Source organism: Stenella coeruleoalba, assembly GCF_951394435.1.
Source record: "Stenella coeruleoalba genome assembly, chromosome: 20".
Classification (NCBI taxonomy): domain Eukaryota; kingdom Metazoa; phylum Chordata; class Mammalia; order Artiodactyla; family Delphinidae; genus Stenella; species Stenella coeruleoalba.
In genome coordinates, this window is record NC_137166.1 from 13486736 (window position 1) to 13509605 (window position 22870).

The 22870-nt window shown below is 45.1% G+C and overlaps 1 protein-coding gene across 4 annotated transcripts in view; it reads left to right on the top strand.

Moving 5' to 3' along the window:
- The window catches only part of SF3B3 (splicing factor 3b subunit 3), a 101507-nt gene that overhangs the window by 47581 nt on the left and 31056 nt on the right, over positions 1-22870 (top strand). For 2 of the 4 annotated variants that reach the window (XM_079906791.1, XM_079906792.1), the window contains exon 26: positions 38-19749. In XM_079906791.1, the coding sequence (XP_079762917.1) occupies positions 38-178 (141 nt within the window). In that variant the 3' untranslated portion in view covers positions 179-19749. Of the gene's footprint in view, positions 1-37; positions 19750-22870 lie in introns of those variants that run through there. The other 2 variants (XR_013825226.1, XR_013825225.1) reach the window with 2 other exon arrangements.

The following is a 22870-nucleotide window of genomic DNA, read 5'->3' on the forward strand; positions in this document are numbered from 1 at the left end:
CTAACCTTTTTCTTCCTCTCATTTTTTCATGCCTTAGAATGTGATTGATGGAGATCTCTGTGAGCAGTTCAACTCCATGGAGCCCAACAAACAAAAGAATGTCTCTGAGGAACTGGACCGAACCCCACCTGAGGTGTCCAAGAAGCTTGAGGACATCCGGACTCGCTACGCCTTCTGAGCCCTTCCTTTTCCTATGGGGCTTTTCAGAGACCTTATTTCCCTCACCACCTGGTTCTGAATTCATGTGACAGAAGAAGGGTGGCTGTATAATTAAGACTTTGTAATATTAAAGCTAGTAGCTCTTCCCCATCCACTCTTCCCCTGGAGTGACTGGTTTCCCCTAAAATTGGCACTGAGATTTGCTACACTTCTCCTTGCCTGGTACATAATACATTGCCCCCAGGTTCCGGTGTGGAATACAGTGTCCCTTTTCCCAGAGCTTTCTCGCATTGATATTTTTGGCTCTGCTCTCTACTTTTGTATACACCCTTAATTTTTAACTGGTTATTCTGTAAATATAGTTTTGTATGATGTTATCTTTGTGGGAGGCGGGAGACAAGCTGAGATGGGGACCAGGTTGGCTATAGTACAACTCCGGAGTTCTGCCACCCTGGAACCTAACCAGAAATACAAACCTAGCTTTTAAGGTGGCTGGTGTCCATGTGTCTTTGCTGAGAATCTAGGTGGGAGATTGGAGCCCAAGTTGGAGCAGGAAGAGCTGAGTGTCCTCCTTCCAGTTACCAACTTGGACTTCTGGCACCCTGTGGCCTCATGCTCCCAGCTCTGTGATGGTTTTTAGCTTTCTCTAGTCTTTTCTACTATGCAGATGAAACTTGGGCTTGATAATAATTATATAGTCATCTATATCTCTTCCCATTGGATAGTGAGGAAGGGTGGCTGGTTTCTTCTTCCCTGTTTCAGCTCCCTTCTACTTTGAAGCCTTAGAGTGAAGGATTTGGCATGAATTCCAGCTGCCTAGTCTCTTAATAGATGCTCCTTTTACTTCCACAGCTCCTGAAATGATCATTTGCCATCTGTCTACTAGGAAGGATCAGTAAGTACAGAAGAACCTGCCCTTGGGAATAATGTCAGTACATGTGGTCCCTTTTTAAAGGCACATGGGTAATGGGGTCGGGGGCGGGGAGGCCTGTCTTCAACAGACATCTTAGGTGGGCTCTGGAGGGCCTTTGGAGTATGTGGAGGCAGCAGCTGGAAGTGACCCAGTGTCAAATGTTCCAATTCACATTTGAGAATTCAGCCTTCCCACGTCAAACTGTATGGGAAGCCTTAATGTTCCAGGCAATCCGTCAGCTTCATTGAACATGGAGAGGCCTGAGTCATTTGTTTTCTGAGTACTTCACAGAGTAAAACCCTTTTTTGTTTGTGTGCTCAGCACTTCCATTGAACAGATTCTCTGGCAGGCACTGGGTTAGAGTCAGGAATGGAGGTGGTTAGATATAATCTTTGACCTCTAACAGCCCACATTCCAAGTGCAGAGAGGGTTCCTGATGCTATCCCTGGAACTGTGTATCTCTTTAATCACAGCTTGGTTTTGGATCAGTCAGTAGAGACCTGAGCTTTGCCAGGAATTGAATCCCTAAATGACACTTCATTTTCTCAGTTCATGGGTATACATAGTAGACAGTACTTTTGAATTACATTTGCATAGTTTGATTCCAGGGCTCATTTTTGCTGTGCCCCCCGCCCACTTGTTCCATTTAGCCTGTCAGATTGATTGTATGATGTTGATGTGCGGTAGTATGAGAAACTCAGCATAGATATTTGAGCAGTGGCTCCTTGTTCCTAGGCTCTCTCCTGAAATACTTCTTCCTACAGTAGTAGGGGGGTTATGTAAGAGCGGAAAACTTGATCTCTGTATAGAATCAGGAATTGCCACCCTTTTTTTGTTTTTATTATGTAGACAGCAGTTTATTGTCCAACCCAGGGGAGGAAGACACCACGTCACTCAGGGATACTGCATGCGATCCATGCTAGACAACATGGGGGTTGCATTCAGGAACCCAGTAAACAACTAGGGGCTTTGGGAGGCAGGCTTTGTAATATCAAGAGGGTGGAACTTCTCTTGTTCTTGTGGGAAGTTGTGATTGGCTTGTTTGAATAAACCCACAGACTGGCAAGGAGCTGAAACCTCCCCAGAGGTGGGCAGGACCTGTGCCTGGTCCTTTGGTACAGAGGATTGTTTAGCCAGGGAACCTCATTCATGAGAACAGAGTGGGGAGGGGAGCTTTGGCAATTAGGCCACTTGAAGCCCTTCTGATTTTATAGCATGAGATACTGGACCTTAATTTTAGATCTTACACCATAACTGGGAATGTGTGGTCATCTGATTATTGCTCCACTAGAGAGCTACTGGTAGGCCAGGCAAGGGTGAATTTCACATTGGATCATCATCTTGTGCTTCCAGTGTATTACAAGATTCTCTTCCATTCCTGGGGAAAATGATAACAAACTCAGTGGAATTGTCAGAGAAATATGGGTGTGTATTGGAAAATGTTATCTGATAGAGGACAGCAAATCATGAGCTTATATTCTGAGCATCGTGCTAAGCACAGTGAGAAATTCTCAAGGCTCGCTCAGCTGAACTTGACATTCTAGTAGGGGAGAGGAGGCTTATACATGTGAAATAATCAGCCAAATATGTTTATAGTAGAAAGAGAACTAGAATCAGGCAACGTGTCTGATCTGGTTGGGCCAAATAACAGCTGATTGAATTTGGGCAAGCCATTAAAACTTCTGAGCCTTGGCTCCCCCAACTGTAGAAAGTGAAAGGAGAGGTGTAATATACGCTGCACAGAAGTCCCTAAGTATGTAGCCCAACCTGACTTAAAACAGCATCTTAGTTCCTCAGAATTCCAACATTCATCAACAAGTCAGTGACCCTGTATCTCTTGGGAGTACAAATTGTGTTTGTATGTTTGTTTTATTTTTTTCCCCAAATTTTCCTCATCATGAAAATCATCCCTTAGGCCACTCAATAAAAAATACAGATTCCTAGGAGTCTCCCCCTTAAATCTGGAATGGAATTTGTAAATAAGTCTAGACATGAACTCACAGGCCTGAGTTCAGTCAAGTCTCTGCCCCTGATTAGATCCACGATTTTGGTCAGGCCAGTTGGCTTCTCGTGCATAACATGGAGATAAACAGGATTGATGTCACAATAAAATGAGAGCATATACCTAAAACACCCAGCAGTCAGCCCAGCATGTTGTAGGTTCTTATTGATCCAAACCCCAGCCCTTAATATGTGGGGCTTGGATCAGCACAGTGAAGTCTTCCATTTTCCTTTAGGAGTCACCATGGATGCAGATCTCCTTCCCTTCCCACCCCTCACACATCACAGTGATGTTCTCTTTTCCCCTTACATTGCTTTACTTTTGATGTGTCTGTTGACTTTGTCATGTTCTCTCTTGTGGCCAAATGGGTGCTGGATGAGATACAAGTTTTGAAGGATATACAGACAGCATTTCAGCTCCATAACTGAGGGGGCGTCTCTGGATTTGATTTCTCTGAATTCTCACAGCTGGAAAGGTTTTCTTTTCTCCAGTTTTATTGAGATATAATTGACATACATCATTGTATCTATTTAAGGTATACGTCATAATGGTTTGACATATATAGTTTAATTAAATCCATCATCTCAAATACAATAAAAAGAAAAAGCAAAAAAAGAAAAACTTTTCTTGTGAAGAGAACTCTTAGGATATTCTCTTACCAACTTTCATATATATCATACAGCAGTGTTAACTCTAGTCATCATGTACAGTGCATTCCTAGTACTCATTTATCTTATGACTAGAAGTTTATATCTTGACCACTTTGCTCTGATGTCCTGTCCCCCCATTCTGCTCCGCACCCCTTCCCTCACAAATCTGATCTCTTTTTCTGTGAGTTTCCTTTTTTGGTTTTGTTTTTTTAGATTCTGTATATAAGTGATGTTATACAATAACTTGTCTTCTTCTGTCAGGCTTATTTCACTTAGCATAATGCTCTCAAGATTTATCCCGTCCTGCAAACACACACACACACACACACACACACACACACACACACACACACACACACACACACACACACACACACACACACACACTTTCTTTATCCATTCATCTGTTGATGAACACTTAGGTTGTTTCCATAACTTAGCTATTGTAAATAATGCTGCTATGAACATGGGAGTACACACGTTTCTTTGAGTTAGTGTTTTCATTTCCTTTGGCTACATTCTCAGAAGTGGAATTGCTCTGTCATGAGGTAGTTCTGTTTTTACGTTTCTGAGGGTTGTCCATATTCTTTTCTGTAGTGGCTGTACCAGTTTACAATCCCACCAACACTGCACAAGGGTTCCCTTTTCCCCACATCCTCACCAGCATTTATCTCTTGTTTTCTTGGTGATGCCCATTCTAACAGGGGTGAGGTGATTTAGCTCACCTGAAGGACAGAGGACTTAGCTGTAGTTTGATTTGCATTTCCCTAATGACTAGTTTTGTTGAGCATCTTTTCATGTACCTGTTGGCCATTCATATATCTTCTTTGGAAAAGTGCCTGTTCAGGTCCTTTGCCCCATTTTTTAATTGGATTTTTTGTGTTTTGCTTTTGAGTTGTCTGAGTTCTTTATATTGTTGGATATTAACCCTTTATCAGATATATGGTTTGCAAATAATTTTTTCCATTCCATAGATTGTCTTTTTTACTTTGTTTCTTTTGCTGTGTGACTTTAGTCTAATGTAGTCCCACTTGTTTATTTTTTATTTTGTTGCTTGTGTTTTGTGTTTTAGGTGTATCCAGGAATTTTCACCATTGAGCTTTCTCGCATATCAGTGGGTTTGCTTGTTCTCTGCAAAACAGGGCTCTGACAAGTGGAATTTTAGGAGCACAGGCACAAGGAATTAGGCTTGAATATGTTGAGACCAGTTTTGTCTAGTTCATAGTTGTTGCTGTAGGACCTACAGAAAGTGTTTAATAAAATTTAGTGATTGGATACAGCTAAATTACAAATCCCATCTGTATAAGTGTTAAGGGGACCACGTCAACTCCTTTGGTTTAGTTGTGCAACCAGGTAAACGGAGAACTCTGTCCTGTTTTGCAAAACACATTAGAGGCTGCCGTAGAACTGAGAAGGAAGGCCATCCCACCAAGGCATTTGCTCTTGGTTATTAGGATTGCTCCTATTCTGCTGCTGTTAAATCTCTGCAATTTGGGTCTAAAAAAGTACTGAAAAGTTTTTAGCTGCCTCAACTTTTCCCTGACCTCACGAGTGGAGTTTCCACAGATGTTGTTTCATTTGGAAGATCTTTTGCTATGAATAGCATTCCTTTGGGGGAGGGGGGTTCAAGTTGGACTGTGGATGGAATGTTGGCTTTTGTTTTTTTTTAATGCTAGCAAGACAGCTGCTGGGGCTGGGAAAGACTCTTGGGGTTCACTTACCTCATGGGGAGAGCTCTGGTCTCCAGAATCCATGCTGCTCCCATGACTGCAGCCTCTCTTGAGGTTATTAGTGGGAAGCCAGAAATGTTGGGAGAATTGTTCAAATGAATCAACCTGGCTTTCAGTTTTTTTTTTTTTTTAATTCCTAAATTCTGTTTCTATTCAAAATAGAAATGCCATGTGTTTGTGTGAATCATCCACTTGCTCATTTGAATATGGAATATTGTATGTGAATATTTTAAGTTTATTGCACCCTTAAAATATATTCAAGGGCTGTATCCAGATCTCTGGTGCTGAAGTCAAACCTTGTCCAAAAAAATAACAATGTAGGGATACAGATGACTGGGGTACATGGGTGACGATGTCTGGGGTGTATGGGTAGGGAAGAAACACCTCTGTGGTCAGTGGCTGATTTATATTTGGGGATCTGATAACCCACTGTGTGGGCCTTGTATGAAGTTTGAGTGAACTGAAATCAGTAGATACGGACTACACAGCACTCAAGAGAATCCCCTTCACCACTCTGCATTAGCATCACCAAGAGCTTTTCTATAGAAGCTTTGAAAGTCAACATCAAGAGATATGCCTAATACACTAGAAGATGGTGCTACATTCATTTATTCCACCAATATTTACTGAGCACCTACTGTGTGTTACCTCCTTGAATATCTGCTCTACACCCAGGAGTTTTTGTAACTTGGCATGCTGTTTCTGTCCCTCTGAGTCTGGTGGTGACGTTGAGTCTGCCAGAGAGCCTGGTGACAAATTTCACAGGATCCTAAGGCCCATGTCTCTAGTTTTCTCAGATAAAACAGGCACAGCCTTGGGATTTCTGGGAAAAGTCAGAAGGTCCCAAGTATGAAAAATGAGGAGGTGGAGAGTAGACAGCCAAAGATTTTTGGTCAGGAAGCTAGGAAATCTGTTGCAGTGGCTTTTCTGTTCTCCAGATTACTCTGCTGGGGGTGTCTGGGCATCTGTATATTTCACAATCTGGTAATAATAATCAGACATGGAAATCACTAGGTGGTTTCCAGGAGAATGAGGGAACATTGCCTCTTGTTTAAAATGAAGCAAAAGAAAACACCAAGTTTATAGGAGACACAAGGATGGGAGACTCAACTGGACGTAGCTAAAGGCCCCTGTCAGCCCCAGCTCACCCTCTAACTCCAGCAGCTCTGTCAGCACCCAGTCAGGCTTGGCTGTAATCCCAGAGGCAAACCCACCCCAGTTCCCCGCCTCTGTCTATTAGAGTCTGGTCCTCAGATTTTTATCCCACAGGCCCACCCGGCAGAATTTACCCTTTTCTAACTGCAAGCAAAATCTCAGGGAATGAGAGTTGCTTTTGATTAGGCCATTTGCGGAGAGTTTTTACAAGTTAATAATTTGGGGTCATGAGTAAATGTGTATAAGCTAGTGTGACATGTGATGGTGAAAAGTATTAGCATTTACTGTGAGTCATTAGGGGGTCTAGTGCTGTTAACAGGGCACACTGAGGAATCTCTTGCCTTTAAGGAGCTGATGCTGCAACTGGAGAAAGGCGACTTCACATAAAGCAATCAGAAACAAGATCCCATCTGCCAAATGCCAAGTAGGAGTGAAGTCCATAGAACACTGGATATGAAGTCACATGACCTGTGTTCACCAGTCTCTAAGCTTGGTCTCAGCTTCCTTTCTGTAAAATGGGAGAATAAGACCAACCTCTTGTTACTAGGGGATGTAGTAACAGCAAAGTGCTTTCCACTGAGCTTCCAGGGTGTCTGAGGAGGTGTGGCCACAGAACTTGGATCCAAAAGCGCTGGGAGAACTGGAGCCACTTCCATCTCGAACTGCAGCCCTGTATGCGATGCTTTGAAAGAAAGGGGCATCATTCTAAGCCAAGAGGTCCCGGAGAGGGCACAGTGGAGTTTGTTCAGACTTCTGTGAGACCCCAGTGATATGCTGTGGCTGTACCCGCATCACCTCCACCCCACTTGCCCTCCCATGGGCTGCTTGACTACTATGAATCAGCTTGGTAGAAATACAGCAAGGCTTGCTGACGGTGTGGCCGGTGTAGTCACGGCCTTGGGCACAGGGGTGGGAAATTAGCCATAGTACATTCCAGTGTGGGCATTATTGTCCTGCTGGCCAAACCAGGAATCTGGTTTTGTCAGTCCAACTGAGAAACCATTTCTCGGGAAACTTCTTGAACAACTACTTTTGCCAGGCATTGACATTCAGAATAAGATATGCTAACATCATCTAGGCCAGCATTTCCCAAACCAGGTGCTGTGGAATCCTAGATGTTAATAAGGGACTCCTTAGTAAAGGATTCTGTGCTTACTTTCAGGGAAACATGCAAACTATCTTGGGTAGTTTGATGCTTTGAGCACAGCCCCTTCCCCTGTCCCTTGCTCTCTATTTGTCTGCTGGTGGGGGAACTAAAGGATTCCTTGAGGGAATTGCCTGGCTGTCCACTGGTTAGGACTCGGCGCTTTCACTGTCGTGGCCCGGGTTCAGTCCCTGGTCAGGGAACTAAGATCCTGCAAGCCATGCAGTGCAGCTGAAAAAAAAAAAAAAAGGGTCCCTTGGGGAATTGGCCCACCCCTAAATATTCCAAATATAGTCTAAATACATCAGGGAGCTTGTTAGAGATGGAGCTCCCCCTTAAGTTCCCACAGAACTGTGCTAGCAGAACCATTCTCAGCTCTCTGACGCAGGCAAAGTGAGAGTGTCCCTTGTCCTTGGAGATCGGGTTGAGCAAAGGATCTCTCTTTCATGTCATCAGGAACTCCCACAAGTGCTGTGCCAGATGACATATTACACCAGGACAGGCCAAGCCATGTAAGGAGGGAAGCCCTCTGGCTGTGTGATCTTGGGTTAGATACTTCATCTCTCTGGGCTCATGTCTCCATCTGTAGACTGGGTAATTGACTGGTCCTCAACACTGATGATATTTATCAAAGACCTTTTCTCCATCTAATGTTTGTCCCCCTATGTACACATGCACCCCAGTCACTACCACATCACCCAGTTTTATTAAGTTTTGTAGAAGGGTTTTTGTTAGAGTAAACGTGTTCTGGAGAGGAGCTGGGGTAGCCCCTTAAAACGACCTAGCCTGCCTGGGAGCAAGACTTGGTTCTGCGGACTCCCACCATTAACTTGCCACCGTTAACTTGCCAGGCGCACTTGGTCAGAAGAGTTCCGGTCTGATCGTCTGGGTTTGTGGCCCCCTCCTACTCCATTCTCCAAGGCAGGCTGGGGCCACGTGGCCCTGCCCCGCCCTTGCTGGCTCCAGTTTCTGAGTCAGTTGCGGTGGCCTGCTTTCCCCGCCCTTCCCATCAGTCGGGAAGCCTGGATTGTGGGCTGGGGGAAGCCACAGCTTTTCCCACCTGGCACCCACTGCCCCCAGCTCCTAGGTACCTGTTCCAAGCCCTAGAAAACTGCATCCTGGTATGTGAACAGGTAAGAAAGGGGTCGATTTTCTCTCACATGGTTTTCTTTGCCTGACTTGACCACCCCAACTTAGCTGCTTCCTTCCTTCACAGATCACAGCAAGAGGGATTTGAGCTAGACTTGAAAAACACAGTCCCAGAAAGAAGCTCTTAAATATGTGTCAGAAAGGTGGTGTGAATTCTCTGCTCTGGGTTTCTTTTTTAAACCTTTGCTTTCATCAGCCTTGTAGGAAAAAAAATCCAAATAACCATAAAGCAAGTTGCTTCTCTCTGCGTTCCCTTCTGAGTTTTGTAATTCAACAAACCCACTTTCTTAAATGGCTGTCATGGGTTACTGGGGGCTGTTCCACTGGATATTGCTTTAGTTCCTTAGACCTTAATGTACTATGTGCATGAATTATGTACATGAATTACCTATCAAAAATTTATTTAAAATTCTTTAATGGAAAGGAAAAAATAGAATGGCATACATGAGCCTTCCTCATTCAGTTGGTATTCTGAAATTAAAATGAAGTGTTCTGCTTTTACACTTTGCATTTATCCTAATAAATGCACATAAACCAACTAACTGTGATTTTTAAAGTCCATGTGGTATCTGCCACGTTAACAAGCCCATTCCAGGATATGCAGCCTTTGTCCCTAAATTGTGAAATTAGATTGCTTCCAGGTGTTTTGCAATTAATAATTTGACTTTTACGGACAACTCTGTGGAAATAACTTTGTCTTTTAGATTTCTTTTTTTAATCTCTCCTTGGATTTTATTCTCCATCCAGAATAAATACTTGAGGTAAACCCAAGAACATTTATGTAGCTCAGCTCATGTTACACATGGTATTATGAGCTCACTCATAATACTTTTCAGGACCATGATGGCATGAGGGAGTGGGTGGGTAACTTGTATTCTCTGGATTTTTCAGGAAGTGGGATGGAGGCAGTCTAGCGCAGTGGTTGAGACTTGGCCTTTGAAGGCAGGCTAGCCTGGGTTTGTATGCGTAGCTGCCTGACCTTGAACTCTCACCTAATGACTTCAATTAGTTCACATGTAAAATACAGATTATAAAACTCCTTCGGGGTACAGGAAAGGCAGAGATAGTATTTGTAAAACAACATTGGTGCTTAATAAGCACCCCTGGAAGACACTTTCGAACCTGGGGCTTTCTCTGGGCGATTTTAGAAGCTGGGTAGAGTTGAGAGTCATCTCAAGTGCCTTTTTTGACCCCTTCCCCTCTTCTAATTCAGCCACCTGTTAGAGGTTATTTGTTTCTTTTTTTTAACTTGGACCCCTGTCTGTGCTAAGGCTGGAGAACTGGGCATCAGGGAACTTGCAGTTTAGATCAGCCTCTTTCCAAAGGTCCCCCAGACTCAGCCACCTGCCATCAGATCTGGATGCCACCCGTCCCATCTCTTAGCCACCTTCCTCAAAGGGCAGGTTTAAGGGATCACTGGACAGAGTGGAGAATTCCTTGGAAGTCTGTGGACACACCTTTTGTTCCCCACTCTGGTAGTTTGCTGGGAGGCCACATGGAGGCACAATGGAGTATGCATAGGCTGGGTTCTAACCTGGCTGCACAAATTCCCAGCAGTAAAATGGGAATGTTAATACCTGTGCCATAGAATTACATGAGATAATATAGGTAAAGCAGCTGGCACTTACAGGCCCATTACTGTGGAAGGTCAAGGCCATGTTCCAGAGCCTTTGAGAAAGTACCAGAATTAGCCACAAAAGACAGGCAGAAAACTCATGTTCATTGCCTCAGTCAATAAACATTTATCGGGCTGGCTGGTCATGGTGCTGGAAGCTAGGGAGAGATATTGGGTTGGCCAAAAAGTTTGTTCGGGTTTTTCCATACGAACTTAGCCAACCCAATATATAACACAGGCTCCCTGGTCTTGGTACAGGTGTACAGCCCATCCCAAGGGACAGAGGAGACTGACTGCAGCTGCCTGGGCACTTCAGGACAGCCCCCTCCTTAAGAAGGAAGAACAATCTGTTAGGCAGAGATGGGGAGGAAGCGAGAGTAGCAAGTGCTAAAGCCCAATGGCATTTGGGAAAGGGTGGGAAGTTCAGGAGGGCTGCAAAGGGAGATTAGAGGAAGTGGTGGGGACCAAATTCTGAAGAACCCTGAAAGTCAGGTGAGAATTTGGACTTCGTCTCAAGTATATAGGGATTTAAGTGGCTTTGGGGATGCCTGTTCTGGCAGCTTTGGGGGTAGAGGATGATGTTCGAGGCCTGGAATGCCCCCAGCCTTCCACCCCATTTCAGGGGCTTTGATGGTACCCAAGATAAATCATTGCAGAGAGTGGGATTCTCAAGACAGACTTGGCCTGGGGAAGCCTGGCCTGCAAGTTGGGGCCCAGGGTTCTGGGGTTCTGGTCCCAGATCTTCTATGATCAGACCCAGGGTCTCCTCTCCTGCCTCAGCTGAGAGTTCAGGGCAGTCAAGGTTTCTTACAGCTCTTGCCTTTTGGAGGTCTGCAAAATGTCTCTGGAGACTGCATTCATCCTATCCCCCCACCCCTGCAACACTGTCCATGGTGGCTGTCCATGACCCAGCCTTGGCCTTGGGAGGAAGAGGCATCTTGTCTGAAGTGGACTGACCCCTTGAACCTGAGAGGCTCCATGGAAGTCTGAGAACTGTGGCCTCTAGCCCTGTGACAATCCCAGGGGGCTTCTGGGCTCCGACTCTCCTGCACGCTTGCCTGAGGGCCCTGTTCCACAGCTGGGGGATGGTGTGCCCTGGAACAGGGCTGTGGACATCCTGGGAACATACCTCCCAAACTTCCCAGGGGCTGCTGGGAGTGTTCTGTCTGTGCATCTCAGCCAGGAAGGGGTCAATAGCCAACGCCTGGAGAACCAGCCAGAACTTTCCCTTTGGGTCGATCTCAGGTGACGAAGAGGTGGATGAGTGGGGATGTGGCTACAGTTAGCAACGTTGAGGTCAAGGTGAAGAATTTGAAAGGCCAAAGAGATGTGGACTTGCCACGTGGGCAGCTATTCAGAAAGGTCAGGCCCTGCTCTTCAAGCTTTCTGGGTGCCTGTTATCTGTCGTAGCATGAGAATGTCCACATTCTGGCCCAGGACTCTTACCACATCCAAGCTCCCACTTCTGACTTTATCTGTCACCCACAGGTCTCCTCAATCTTCCCTTCCCAGCTGCCACATCTGCCTTTCCCTCTTTCCCAAGAGCTAGAACTTCCCTGCTTCTTTGTCTTCCTACTTTCTCAAATCATTAACATCTCTTCATATGCACTTTTAAACCATCTTAATCATTTTTTAGTGTATAGTTCAAAGGTATTAAAGTACATTTACATGGTTACAAAACAGATCTCCACAACTTTTTCATACTGTAAAACTGAAACTCTGCCCATTAAACAAAAACTCCCCCTTTCTCCCTCCAGGCAGTCCCTGGCAACCACCGTTCTACTTTCTGTTTCTATGAATTTGACTAGTCTTAGGTACCTCACATAAATGGAATCATAGAGTATTTGTCTTTCTGTATCTGGCTTATTTCGCTTAGCATAATGTCCTCAAGGCTTATCTGTGTTGTAGCATGCATCAGAATTTCCTTTTTAAGGCTGAATAATATTCCCTTGTATATATACCACGTTTTGTTTATCCATTTATCTGTCAATGGACACTAGGGTTGTTCCATGTTTTAGCTGTTGTGACTAGTGCTGCTATGAACATGGGTATACAAATATCTCTTTAAGACCCTGCTTTCAATTCTTTGAGGTATATACCTGGAAATGGAATTGCTGGATCGTATGGTAATTCTGTTTTTAACTTTTAGGAACCTCCATACTATTTTTCATGGCACTTGCAGCATTTTACAATCCTACCACAAGTGCACAAGTGTTCCAGTGTCTCCATATCGCCAACACTTTTTATTATCTGGGTTTTTGGTAGTGGTCATCTTAATGGGTGTGAGGTGATATCTCACTGTGGTTTTTATTTGTGTTTTTCTGGAGATTAGTGATGGTGAGCATCTTTTCATTTAGCTGTTGACCATTTGTATGTCTTTGAAAAAATATCTACTCAAGTCCTTTGCCATTTTTTAATCAGCTTATTTGATTTTTTTGTTGTGAGTTGTAGGAGTTCATTATATATTCTGGATATTAACTCCATATCATATTTGCAAATACTTTCTTCCATTCCATAGGTTGCCTTTTCACTGTGTTGCTGTGTCCTTTAATGCACAAAAGTTTTCAGTTTTGATGTAGTGCCATTTGTCTATTTTTGCTTTTGTTGCCTGTGCTTTTGATATCATATCTATGCAGTCATTGCAAATCCAATGTCATGAAGCTTTTTACGTTTGTTTTCTTCTAGGAGTTTTATAGTTTTGGATCTTAAGCCTGTGTAAGCATTTAATAGCTTTATTGTTTTTATGATATGTGCTTATTATAAAAAATACCAACAATTCAGAAAAGCACAAGAAGAAGAGAAAATCTCAATCCCACTCCCCAAAGGGAACCACTCCCTAATAATATTTTACTGGGCAACTCTCCAGACAGTGCCTTACTTCATCACTCCTCAAACTGTAACCTGCACATGAATCACCTGAGGATTTTGTTAAGTTCTCATTACAAAGGCCTGGGGTGGGCCCAAGACTCCACAAGCTCTTAAGTGATTCTACTGCTATTGATCAGGAAACCATACTTGGAGGAGCAGGGGTCTGTAAGTATACACGCACACAGCTCTATGTCCTATGGGATCATACTATACTTTTTTTTTTTTTTTTTTTACTATTTTTTAATTTATTTTATTTTTTTGGCTGTGTTGGGTCTTTGTTGCTGCACGTGGGCTTTCTCTAGTTGTGGCAAGTGGGGGCTACTCTTCATTGGGGTGTGCGGGCTTCCCATTGCAGTGGCTTCTCTTTGTTGTGGAGCATGGGCTCGAGGTGCATGGGCTTCAGTAGTTGTGGCACGTGGGCGCAGTAGTTGTGGCTTGCAGGCTCTAGAGTGCAGGCTCAGTAGTTGTGGCGCATGGGCTTAGTTGCTCCGCGGCATGTGGGATCTTCCTGGACCAGAGCTCGAACCCATGTCTCCTGCATTGGCAGGCAGATTCTTTTCTTTTTAATTTTATTTATTTATTTATTTATTTATTTATTTATGGCTGTGTTGGGTCTTCGTTGCTGCATGCGGGCTTTCTCTAGTTGCGGCGAGCGGGGGCCACTCTTCATTGCAGTGCGTGGGCTGCTTATTGCAGTGGCTTCCCTCATTGTGGAGCACGGGCTCTAGGCGCGTGGGCTTCAGTAGTTGCGGCAGGCGGGCTCAGTAGTTGTGGCTCACGGGCTCTAGAGCACAGGCTCAGTAGTTATGGCACACGAGCTTAGCTGCTCCGCAGCATGTGGGATCTTCCCGGGCCAGGGATCGAACCCGTGTCCCCTGCATTGGCAGGCGGATTCTCAACCACTGCGCCACTGGGGAAGCCCTCCATCATTGTTTATAGTGGCCACGTATTATCCCATTGCATGGTCGGATGGTAATTCAGCTAGTTCCTATGGAAGAAGTTCAGGTGCTACCAAGTTATCACTGTTAGAAATAATGCATTCACAAACATCGTTGTCACCATGTCTTTGTTTACCTGAAGGAATTACTGTTATGGTGTTTATTTGTCTTTCTAGGAATCAGGCCAGAACTAACACATTCAAATGTATTAGTCCTCACAGTCACCTGGGGGACTGGACACTTAATCTCAAGGCTCTGCCAGCCCACCAATGGTGAGGGGCAGAGCAGTGTGGGATAGAGGTGGGACAAGTGTGGGGTAGGTGGAGGATCACATGGGCCTGGGAGGAGGCAGTGGTGGCCAGCACTGTCGGTGCCCACTCTTCAGCCAGGCAGTGTGTGTCTGGTGCTCATTTAATGTCCACAGCTCCCTGGTAGGTTTGACTTAGTCTCCCCCGGTTTACAGATGAAGAAACTGAGGTGCAGGGAGGACTGCTAGCTTCCCACAGTCACTCAGGCGTGATGAGGCAGTGCAGAGGACACGCCCGACCCTGCATAGGTTGCTGTCACCTCGTGTGCCCTGCCTCGTCTCCCGAGAGGCCCTACCCTGCGCTCCAGCCTCTGCAGAGCCCCGGTCTCACCGGATTCAAGAGTCTGCGGGCTGCCCTGCGCTGCCAGGGCTGTCCCTGCTTTCGTGCAAGATAATCCAAGCAGCTACCAGCCCGTCAGGCAGCTGTGGAGCGAGCCCCCGGCCCCTTCCCCTCTCCTGCCCTGAGAGCAGGGGACCAACTAGAGGATGCCTCCAGGCTGTCATCTCTGCAGGCCATGCAGGGTAAGGCCTTTGCTGAAACGATCCAGGGGCTGGGGTTAGTTTAGCACTCTGGGGCAGGGTTGGGGTATGTCCAAGGTCAACACCTCCTCCCTGGCCAGGGCTCCCTGGATGGAGCTCAGAGGATGTTGGAGGCTCCAGAGTGGTCACTGATCAGTTGGACTGCAGGGATTTGCAGGGATGGGAGCTGTTGAGAGCACTGGACAGGCTTAGACAGCCTGAACTTGAATCCAAGCTCTGCCACATGCTGCCTGTGAGACCTTGGGCAAGTCAGGGCACCTCTCCAGTCTCACTTTCCTCAGCTGTAAAATAGGAGTGAGCATAGGCTCTCCCTGTACCCTCTCATACCTATTAGGATGGCTGTTATGTAGAAAGAAAACAAAATAACAAGCATTGGCTGGGATATTGAGAAATTGGAACTCTTGTGCACTGTTGGTGGGATTGTAAAATGGTACAATCCATTTCCATGATACTGTGGAAAACAGTTTGGCAATTCCTAAAAAAATTAAAACTAGAACTACCATATGACCCAGCAGTCCCACTTCTGGGTGTACACCCAAAAGAATTAAAAGTGGGGTCTCAAAGAGATATTAGTACACCCATGTTTGTAGCAGCATTATTTGCAATAGGCAGAAGGGTAGAAGCAACTAAAGTGTCCAGTGACAGATGAATGGATAAACAATATGTATATGTGTATGTATACACACACACACACACACACACACACACACTCTGGAATATTATTCAGACTTAGGAAGGAAATTCCGATGCATGCTATGACGGATGAATCTTGAGGATGTTATGCTAGGCAAAATAAGCCAGACACAGAAAGACAAATTCTGTATGATCCCACTTATGTATGGTACCTAAGAGTAGTCAGATTGTAGAAATGGAAAGTAGAATGGTGGTTGCTGGGAGCCGGGGGTAGTTATTGTTCAATGGATTTAGAGTTTCAATTTCGCAAGATGAAAATATTTCTGGAGATAGATGGTGGTGATGGTTGCAACAATGTAAATGTACTTAATACCACTGACATGTACACTTAGAAATGGTTAAGATTTTATGTTATATGTATATCAGTACAATTTTAAAACTTGGGGGAGAAAGTAGTATATGCCTCACAAGGGTTTTGTAAGAGTTGAGTGAGACAAGTGAATGTGAATTATTATTAATGTCAGATCTGGGAACATCCAAGACTTCTTTGCCTCATGGACCCAGGCATTGGAGGAGATTTGTGTATCCCTGTGGGGAGCAGTTGCGCCATTCTGTATGAGATGCTCAGGATGGGGTTGAAGTCTCTCATCAGGGGAGACTTCCTGGAGGAATGACAGGCCCTGCTCAGAGGGTTCCTAGCATTTGTGGGATGGGTAGATTCCAGACATCGGAAAGTCCCTGGCAAAAAATCACTTCCACTAAGGGGCAGTTTGCAGGGAGGAGATTTTAGCTCCGCCTAGAGGACTTGTGACCAGAGCTGGCCGAATGTGGAACAGGCTGCCTCATGGAGTGGTGAGCTCCCCATTAGAGGAGGCATGTGAGGAGAGGCTGGGCAAGCTGTAGAGGAGACTCCTGCATGGAGTAGGGGTGGAGTCAGAGGGTTTCCTAGGCTCTGCGCCTCTCTAATGTGATCCAGTCGGCAAAGTTATATGTAACAGGCCTGTGTAAAGGTGGGACCCAAGTAAGAGGGAGGGGGCAGGCAGGTGAGAAGGCTTGCTGCCAGCCTTCCCCTAAACAACAGTAATAATAGTTGCTGCCATTTATTCTGGGTACACACTGTTAAATGCTAAACCGGCTTGATCTCAGATCCTCACCACAACCCTGTATGGTGGGTGCTACAGTCATCCCCATTTTACTCCTGGGAACTGAGGCCCAGGGGTTAAATCTCCTGCCCAAGGTCAGCCAGTAGGCAGTGAGATGGAATTTGAAACCAGGCGGTCTGGTGCTAGCCCACTCTGTTGGGTGGAAGTCTCCAAATCTGCCTCCGCAAGCTGCCTACTCCCTGCCACCCTGCCCCTGGCTGATAGTTCCTGGGTCCTGACACTCTCACAGGTAGGGATTTAGCAGCTGCCACCTACCCCTGTGAGTCCTCGGTGCCCCCCTCACTCTGACGGGTTTCTCTGCGGTGCCAGACCCCATCTGCTTGGGTCTCCAGGGTTCAAGGATAACACTGCAGACAACACTGGCCTTACTGGGAGCCAGGCTCCTTGTCACTCAATGTCCCCCTTCTTCTGTTTAACAGGACCCTCCTTGACAACTCTCTACAGGGCTCCAAGTCTTTCCCATAGCTGTTGAGTTCATTCTGCCTTTTTTGCAACTGAGTTTTTTCCAGCCCAGCTCTCTGGGTGCCAAGACCTTGTCCACATGATTCAATTTGTCCAAGTTCCCAGGCTAGCACCCGCAAGTCAATAAATGCTGTCCTTAATGGTGGCAATACGGTGGCCTCCTCTGTCTTTCGAATTACAGAGGAAGCCCTGGCAGGGACGGCGATTGAGCCAGAATGACCCAGTTAGTGGGGATGCCATTCACACCTTATGAAGATGCAGGGAGCTACCGTTTAAAGACATCTCCATGCCAGGTAGGGTGCTAAGCTCTACGCGGGCACTAGCTCACCAAATTCACACAGAGCCCAGGAGGTGAAGAACTGCAATTTTCCCATATTACAGATGAGGCAACTGAGACCTGGAGAGGTTAAGTCACATGTTCAGAAGCTCAGATCTTTCTTTCTCCCCATTGCTGCCTTGGAGGCTTTGCATTGGTAGCTGATCCGATAGCAGTAATATTAGTGCCACTTGCTGCTTAGTGGAGAAGTCGTACATCTAAGATTGCTGTCCGCCTCCCTCCTGGTACCCTCACTGCCACCCTGGGAGTGGGCCTGGGTAGTGCTATTTTGTGGATGAAGAAGGTGATTAGGGGCTTCCCACGGTCCCATAGTGGAAGGGGTACACCAGAGCAGGGTTATGATCCTTCTGGCCCGCCTTGCTCTGCAGACCCCTTCCCACCTCCACTGCACTGGGTCTCAGGCTATGTAGCCCTCCTGCTTGTCTCTTTGGAGGGTCTGTCCCAGGCCCCAGTGAAGCAGCTCTGCACAGAGGCCAGCAGACCAGCTGGCCCAGCAGAGGCTGGGCTGGGGCCAGGTGCTTTCCAGTGTCTTCCTGCAGCTGGGAAACCTTTCTTGGATGACATCTCTGCAGAGGGTGCCCCCTGGTCCTACTTGCCCTGGTTCCCCTCCCAGCCAAGAGAAGACCACTCTTCTCCCTGTCCGTGGAAATCACATAGGCAACATAATTTTTGACTGTCAGGCTGCAGCAATGGAGTTCTGGAACCTGGAAGCCTATAAGGCGTGACTGTTAACCCCAGAGGAGGAAGCTGAGGCTGGTTCAAAATCTGGGACTTAAACCCTGGGCTGTCTGCTGGCAAAGCCCATAACACTGACTACATAATTTTTATTTTATAATTTTTAAGCTTTTAAAAAATAATTAGTGGGGGGTTTTTTAGGACAGGTTATCAATAGATTTACAGAAAGATTGAGGAGAAAGTATAAAGAGGTCCATATGGCCACCCTACCCCAGTCACACAGTGCCCCTTGTTATTAACATGTGTTATTAGTGTGGTAAGTTTGTTACAATTGATGAATAAATATTAATACATTATTATTAGTATATTAAAACATTATTAAAGTTCATAGTCTACATTAGGGTTCACTCTTGGTGTTGTACATTTATGGATTTTGACAAATGTATAATGAAATTGTGACAATGTCAGAATAGTTTCACTGGCCTGCAAATCCTCTGTGTTATACCTATTCCTCCCTCCCTCCCTGCATCCTCTGACAACCACCAATCTTTCTGCCATCTCTGTAGTTTAGCCTTTTCCAAAATATCATACAGTTGGAATCACACAGTATGTAGCCTTTCCAGGTTGGTTTCTTATACTTAGAAATATGCATTTCCACTTCCTTCATATCTTTTTGTGGCTTGATAGCTCATTTCTTTGCAGTGCCTAATAATGTCCCATTGTATGGATGTACTATAGTTTATTCACTTATTAGGGGATATTTTGGTTGCTTCCAGCTTTTGGTGATTATTAATAAAGCTGCTATAAACGTATGTGTGCAGGTTTTTATGTGGACATAACATATGGTAAGGCTATGTTTAGCTTGTAAGAAACCACCAAACTGTCTTCCAAAGTGGCTGTACCATTTTGCATTTCCACCAACAATCAATGAGCGTTCCTGTTGCTCTACTTGTCAGCATTTAGTAGTGTAAGTTTCTTGGATTTTAGCCACAAAGTAATAGGTATATAGTGCTATCTCATTGTTGTTTTAAATGTAATTCCCTAGTGACATATGTTGTTGAGCATCTTTCATATGCTTATTTGCCATCCATATATCTTTTTGGTGAGGTGTCTGTTCAGATTTCTTGACCACTTTTTAATTGGGTTCTTTTGTTTTTTCTTGTTGAGTTTGAAGAGTTTTTTGTATATTTTGGATACAAGTCCTTTATCAGGTCTTTCGTAAATATTTTCATCTTCTTAGCTGTGTCTTTTGCAGAGCAGAAGTTTTAAATTTTAATAAAGTCTAACTTATTAATGTTTCCTTTTATGGATCGTGCTTTTAATGTACATAATAACTCATTACCAAACCCAAGGTTACCTGGATTTTCTCCTATGTTATATTCTAGAAGTTTTATGCTTTTGCATTTTACATTTAGGTCTAAGATCCATTTTGAATTAATTTTTGTAAAAGGTATAAGGTCTGTGCCTAGATTCTTTTTTTTTTTTTTTTTTTTTTGGTATGTGGGTGTCCACTCGTTCCAGTACCATTTGTTGAAAGGACTATCCTTTCTCCATTGAATTGTCTTTGCTCCTTTGTCAGAGATTAGTTACTTATATTTATGTGGGTCTACTTTTGGGCTCTCTATTCTGTTCCATGGGTCTATTTGTCTATTCTTTTGCCAGTACCACACTGTCTTGTTTACTGTAGCTTTATATAAGTCTTGAAATCAGGTCGTGTGTGTCCTCCAAATTTGTTCTTCAATATTGTGTTGGCCATTCTGGGTCTTTTACCTCTCCATATAAACTTTAGAATCAGTTTGTAGATATCCACAAAATAACTTGCTGGGATTTTGATTGAGATGACATTGAATCTATAGCTCAAGTTAGGGAGGACAAACATCTTAACAATATTGAATCTTCCTATCCATGAACATGGAATATCTCGATTTATTTATGTCTTCCTTGATTTCTTTCATCACAGCTTTATAGTTTTGATCATGTAGATCTTCAACATATTTTGTTAGGTTTATATCAAAGTATTTCATTTTGGGGGTGCTAATGTAAGTGGTGTTGTGTTTTTATTTATTTATTTTATTTAATCTTTTGGCTGTGTTGGGTCTTCGTTGCTGCACGCAGGCTTTCTCTAGTTGTGGTGAGCGGGGGCTACTCTTCATTGTGGTGCGTGGGATTCTTATTGCAGCGGCTTCTCTTGTTGTGGAGCACAGGTTCTAGGCGCGCGGACTTCAGTAGTTGCAGCACACAGGCTCAGTAGTTGTGGCTTGCAGGCTCTAGAGCACAGGCTCAGTAGTTGTGGCGCACGGGCTTAGTTGCTCTGCGGCATGTGGGATCCTCCCTGACCGGGGCAGGAACCCGTGTCCCCTGCATTGGCAGGCAGATTCTCAACCACTGCACCACCAGGGAAGTCTGGTGGTGTGTTTTTAATTTCAAGTAGATAATATGTGTGCACAGTAAAAAAAAAAATCAGGGACTTCTCTGGAGGTCCAGTGGTTAAGATTCCATGCTTCCACTGCAGGGGGCATGGATTTGATCCCTGGTCGGGGAACTAAGATCCCACGTGACACACCGTGCAGCTGGGAAAAATCAGAAAAAATCAAAAGATAAGATTGGTTTACAGTGAAAAGTAGCTTCCTCTCCATATCCTATTCCTTAGGACTCTGTTTTCATCTGTCCAAATACAATCACTGATACTAGGTTCTGTGGGTCCTTCTAGAGATTGAAATACATACTCAAGCTCATATTTATATTTATTATTCATTTGACAAACATCCATGAGCATTTATGATGGGCCAGGCACAGGAGATGGGGCAAAGAACAAAAGGAAGTCCTACTCTCATGGAGCTTACATTTGTTGCAGTTGGCATCACCAACTAGATCTCCACTCCTCACAAAAACTCTGCCCAGCAGGTATTATCCCTGTGGGAAGGGCTCAAGATTGAAGGAGGATTCTCTGGGGCCAACCAAATTCTCCAAGAGCTCAAGCAGAGAGGCTGGTCCTGCCAAGAGCTATGGGTAAGGCTGCTCAAGGCCAGAAGAAGCAGGTTCTTGAAAGGAGGGCTTCTTGCTAAGGCAAATGGGTAGAGATGAGGAGGAGGTGAGGAGGCAGCTAAAGGAGGCTGCCAGCCCAGTCTGGAGCCAGATTCATATCAGATTAATGACTTGGAAGCCCTCCTATTCCCTGATGGCTGCATTTTAATTCCTTAGTTTTGTTTCCTCTCGGTTTCTTCTTAGACACATTCTTCTGGGGTCGAGTCTAACCTTGTTTGGATGACCTCAGGAGGAAAGGGATTTATCTATACTGTGAGTAACCCTGCCAGGGGAGTGATCAGGGTGTCTCCAGAGGTGCAGAGGGAACTGTGGTCATGAGAGGTTATGATGAAGAGCCGGGGAGAGGCAGTCAGCTGCTGGGATCAAGGTGTCTGAGTGGCAGATGTGGGCCAAGTTGGCTTTCCCACCTGGGTCTCCCTCCCAGGCTGGAGGTGACACTCTTAGACATGGCACTGGGCTCTCTGGCATCCCATTTCCCATGTCTGCCTTAGACACTGGAGCCAAGGGACGCCCTGCAGCCACATATATGCCACCCTCTACCCATCCCCCAGCCCAGCTAAAATTATTTGTGTCCATTTGCAGTGAGGGTGGAGCTGTTCTTATCTGTATGTGTCATACATGTAGTAATAATAGTTCACCACTGACCAGGCTGAGGGCCAATAACTGCAAATTTCGTTCCCATTTTATAGATGAGGAAACGGGAGCTCTGAAGCCAAATAACACTGCATTGCCTCCAGAGGGTCCCAGCACCCAGGGTGGCAGCACACACAGTTGGGGTCCTTCTCCCCAACTTGACACGTTTGTTAAGGCCTCACTCAGGCAGCTCAGGTGGTGCCTGCTGTTGACCCTCCTGGCTGAGCTGAGCCTTTTCCTCTCTCTTAGGTTCTTGGGTGGTTCTCTGGCTCCCACCTTCCCAAGCGGCACTGCTTTGGGCCATTTCTGATTATTTCCTAGGCGTCTACCTCTTAAAGTGGAGTTACCCCCTCACAAGGTTTAGCTAGTTTTATGGTTCTTGTTACAAATTGCCAGGTAGGACCGATCCAGAAAAATTGGAGTATTTTATCAGTGAGCATGTATCAGACATATGTGTCTCTTACCAAATACATCTCTTTAATTCCTAGAGGCAGAAAGGATTTACTTATATGGTGATTTACACTCTGTACAAATGTAAGCAATGTGTTCTTGAGCCCCTGCATCTGTTAGGTGTTACCAATTTTACTGAGTAGAGGATGATTCTTCACATAGCTGTACCTCCTGGGAATATACCAGGCAAATGCCCGGGTGGCTCCGGCCCTGAAGGGACAATTCTGTAAAGAGTCTAGGACTCCTTTCCATCTAGGCATGGCTCAAACTGTCTGGAAGAGCTGTCCCCCAGGCCCTGCCAG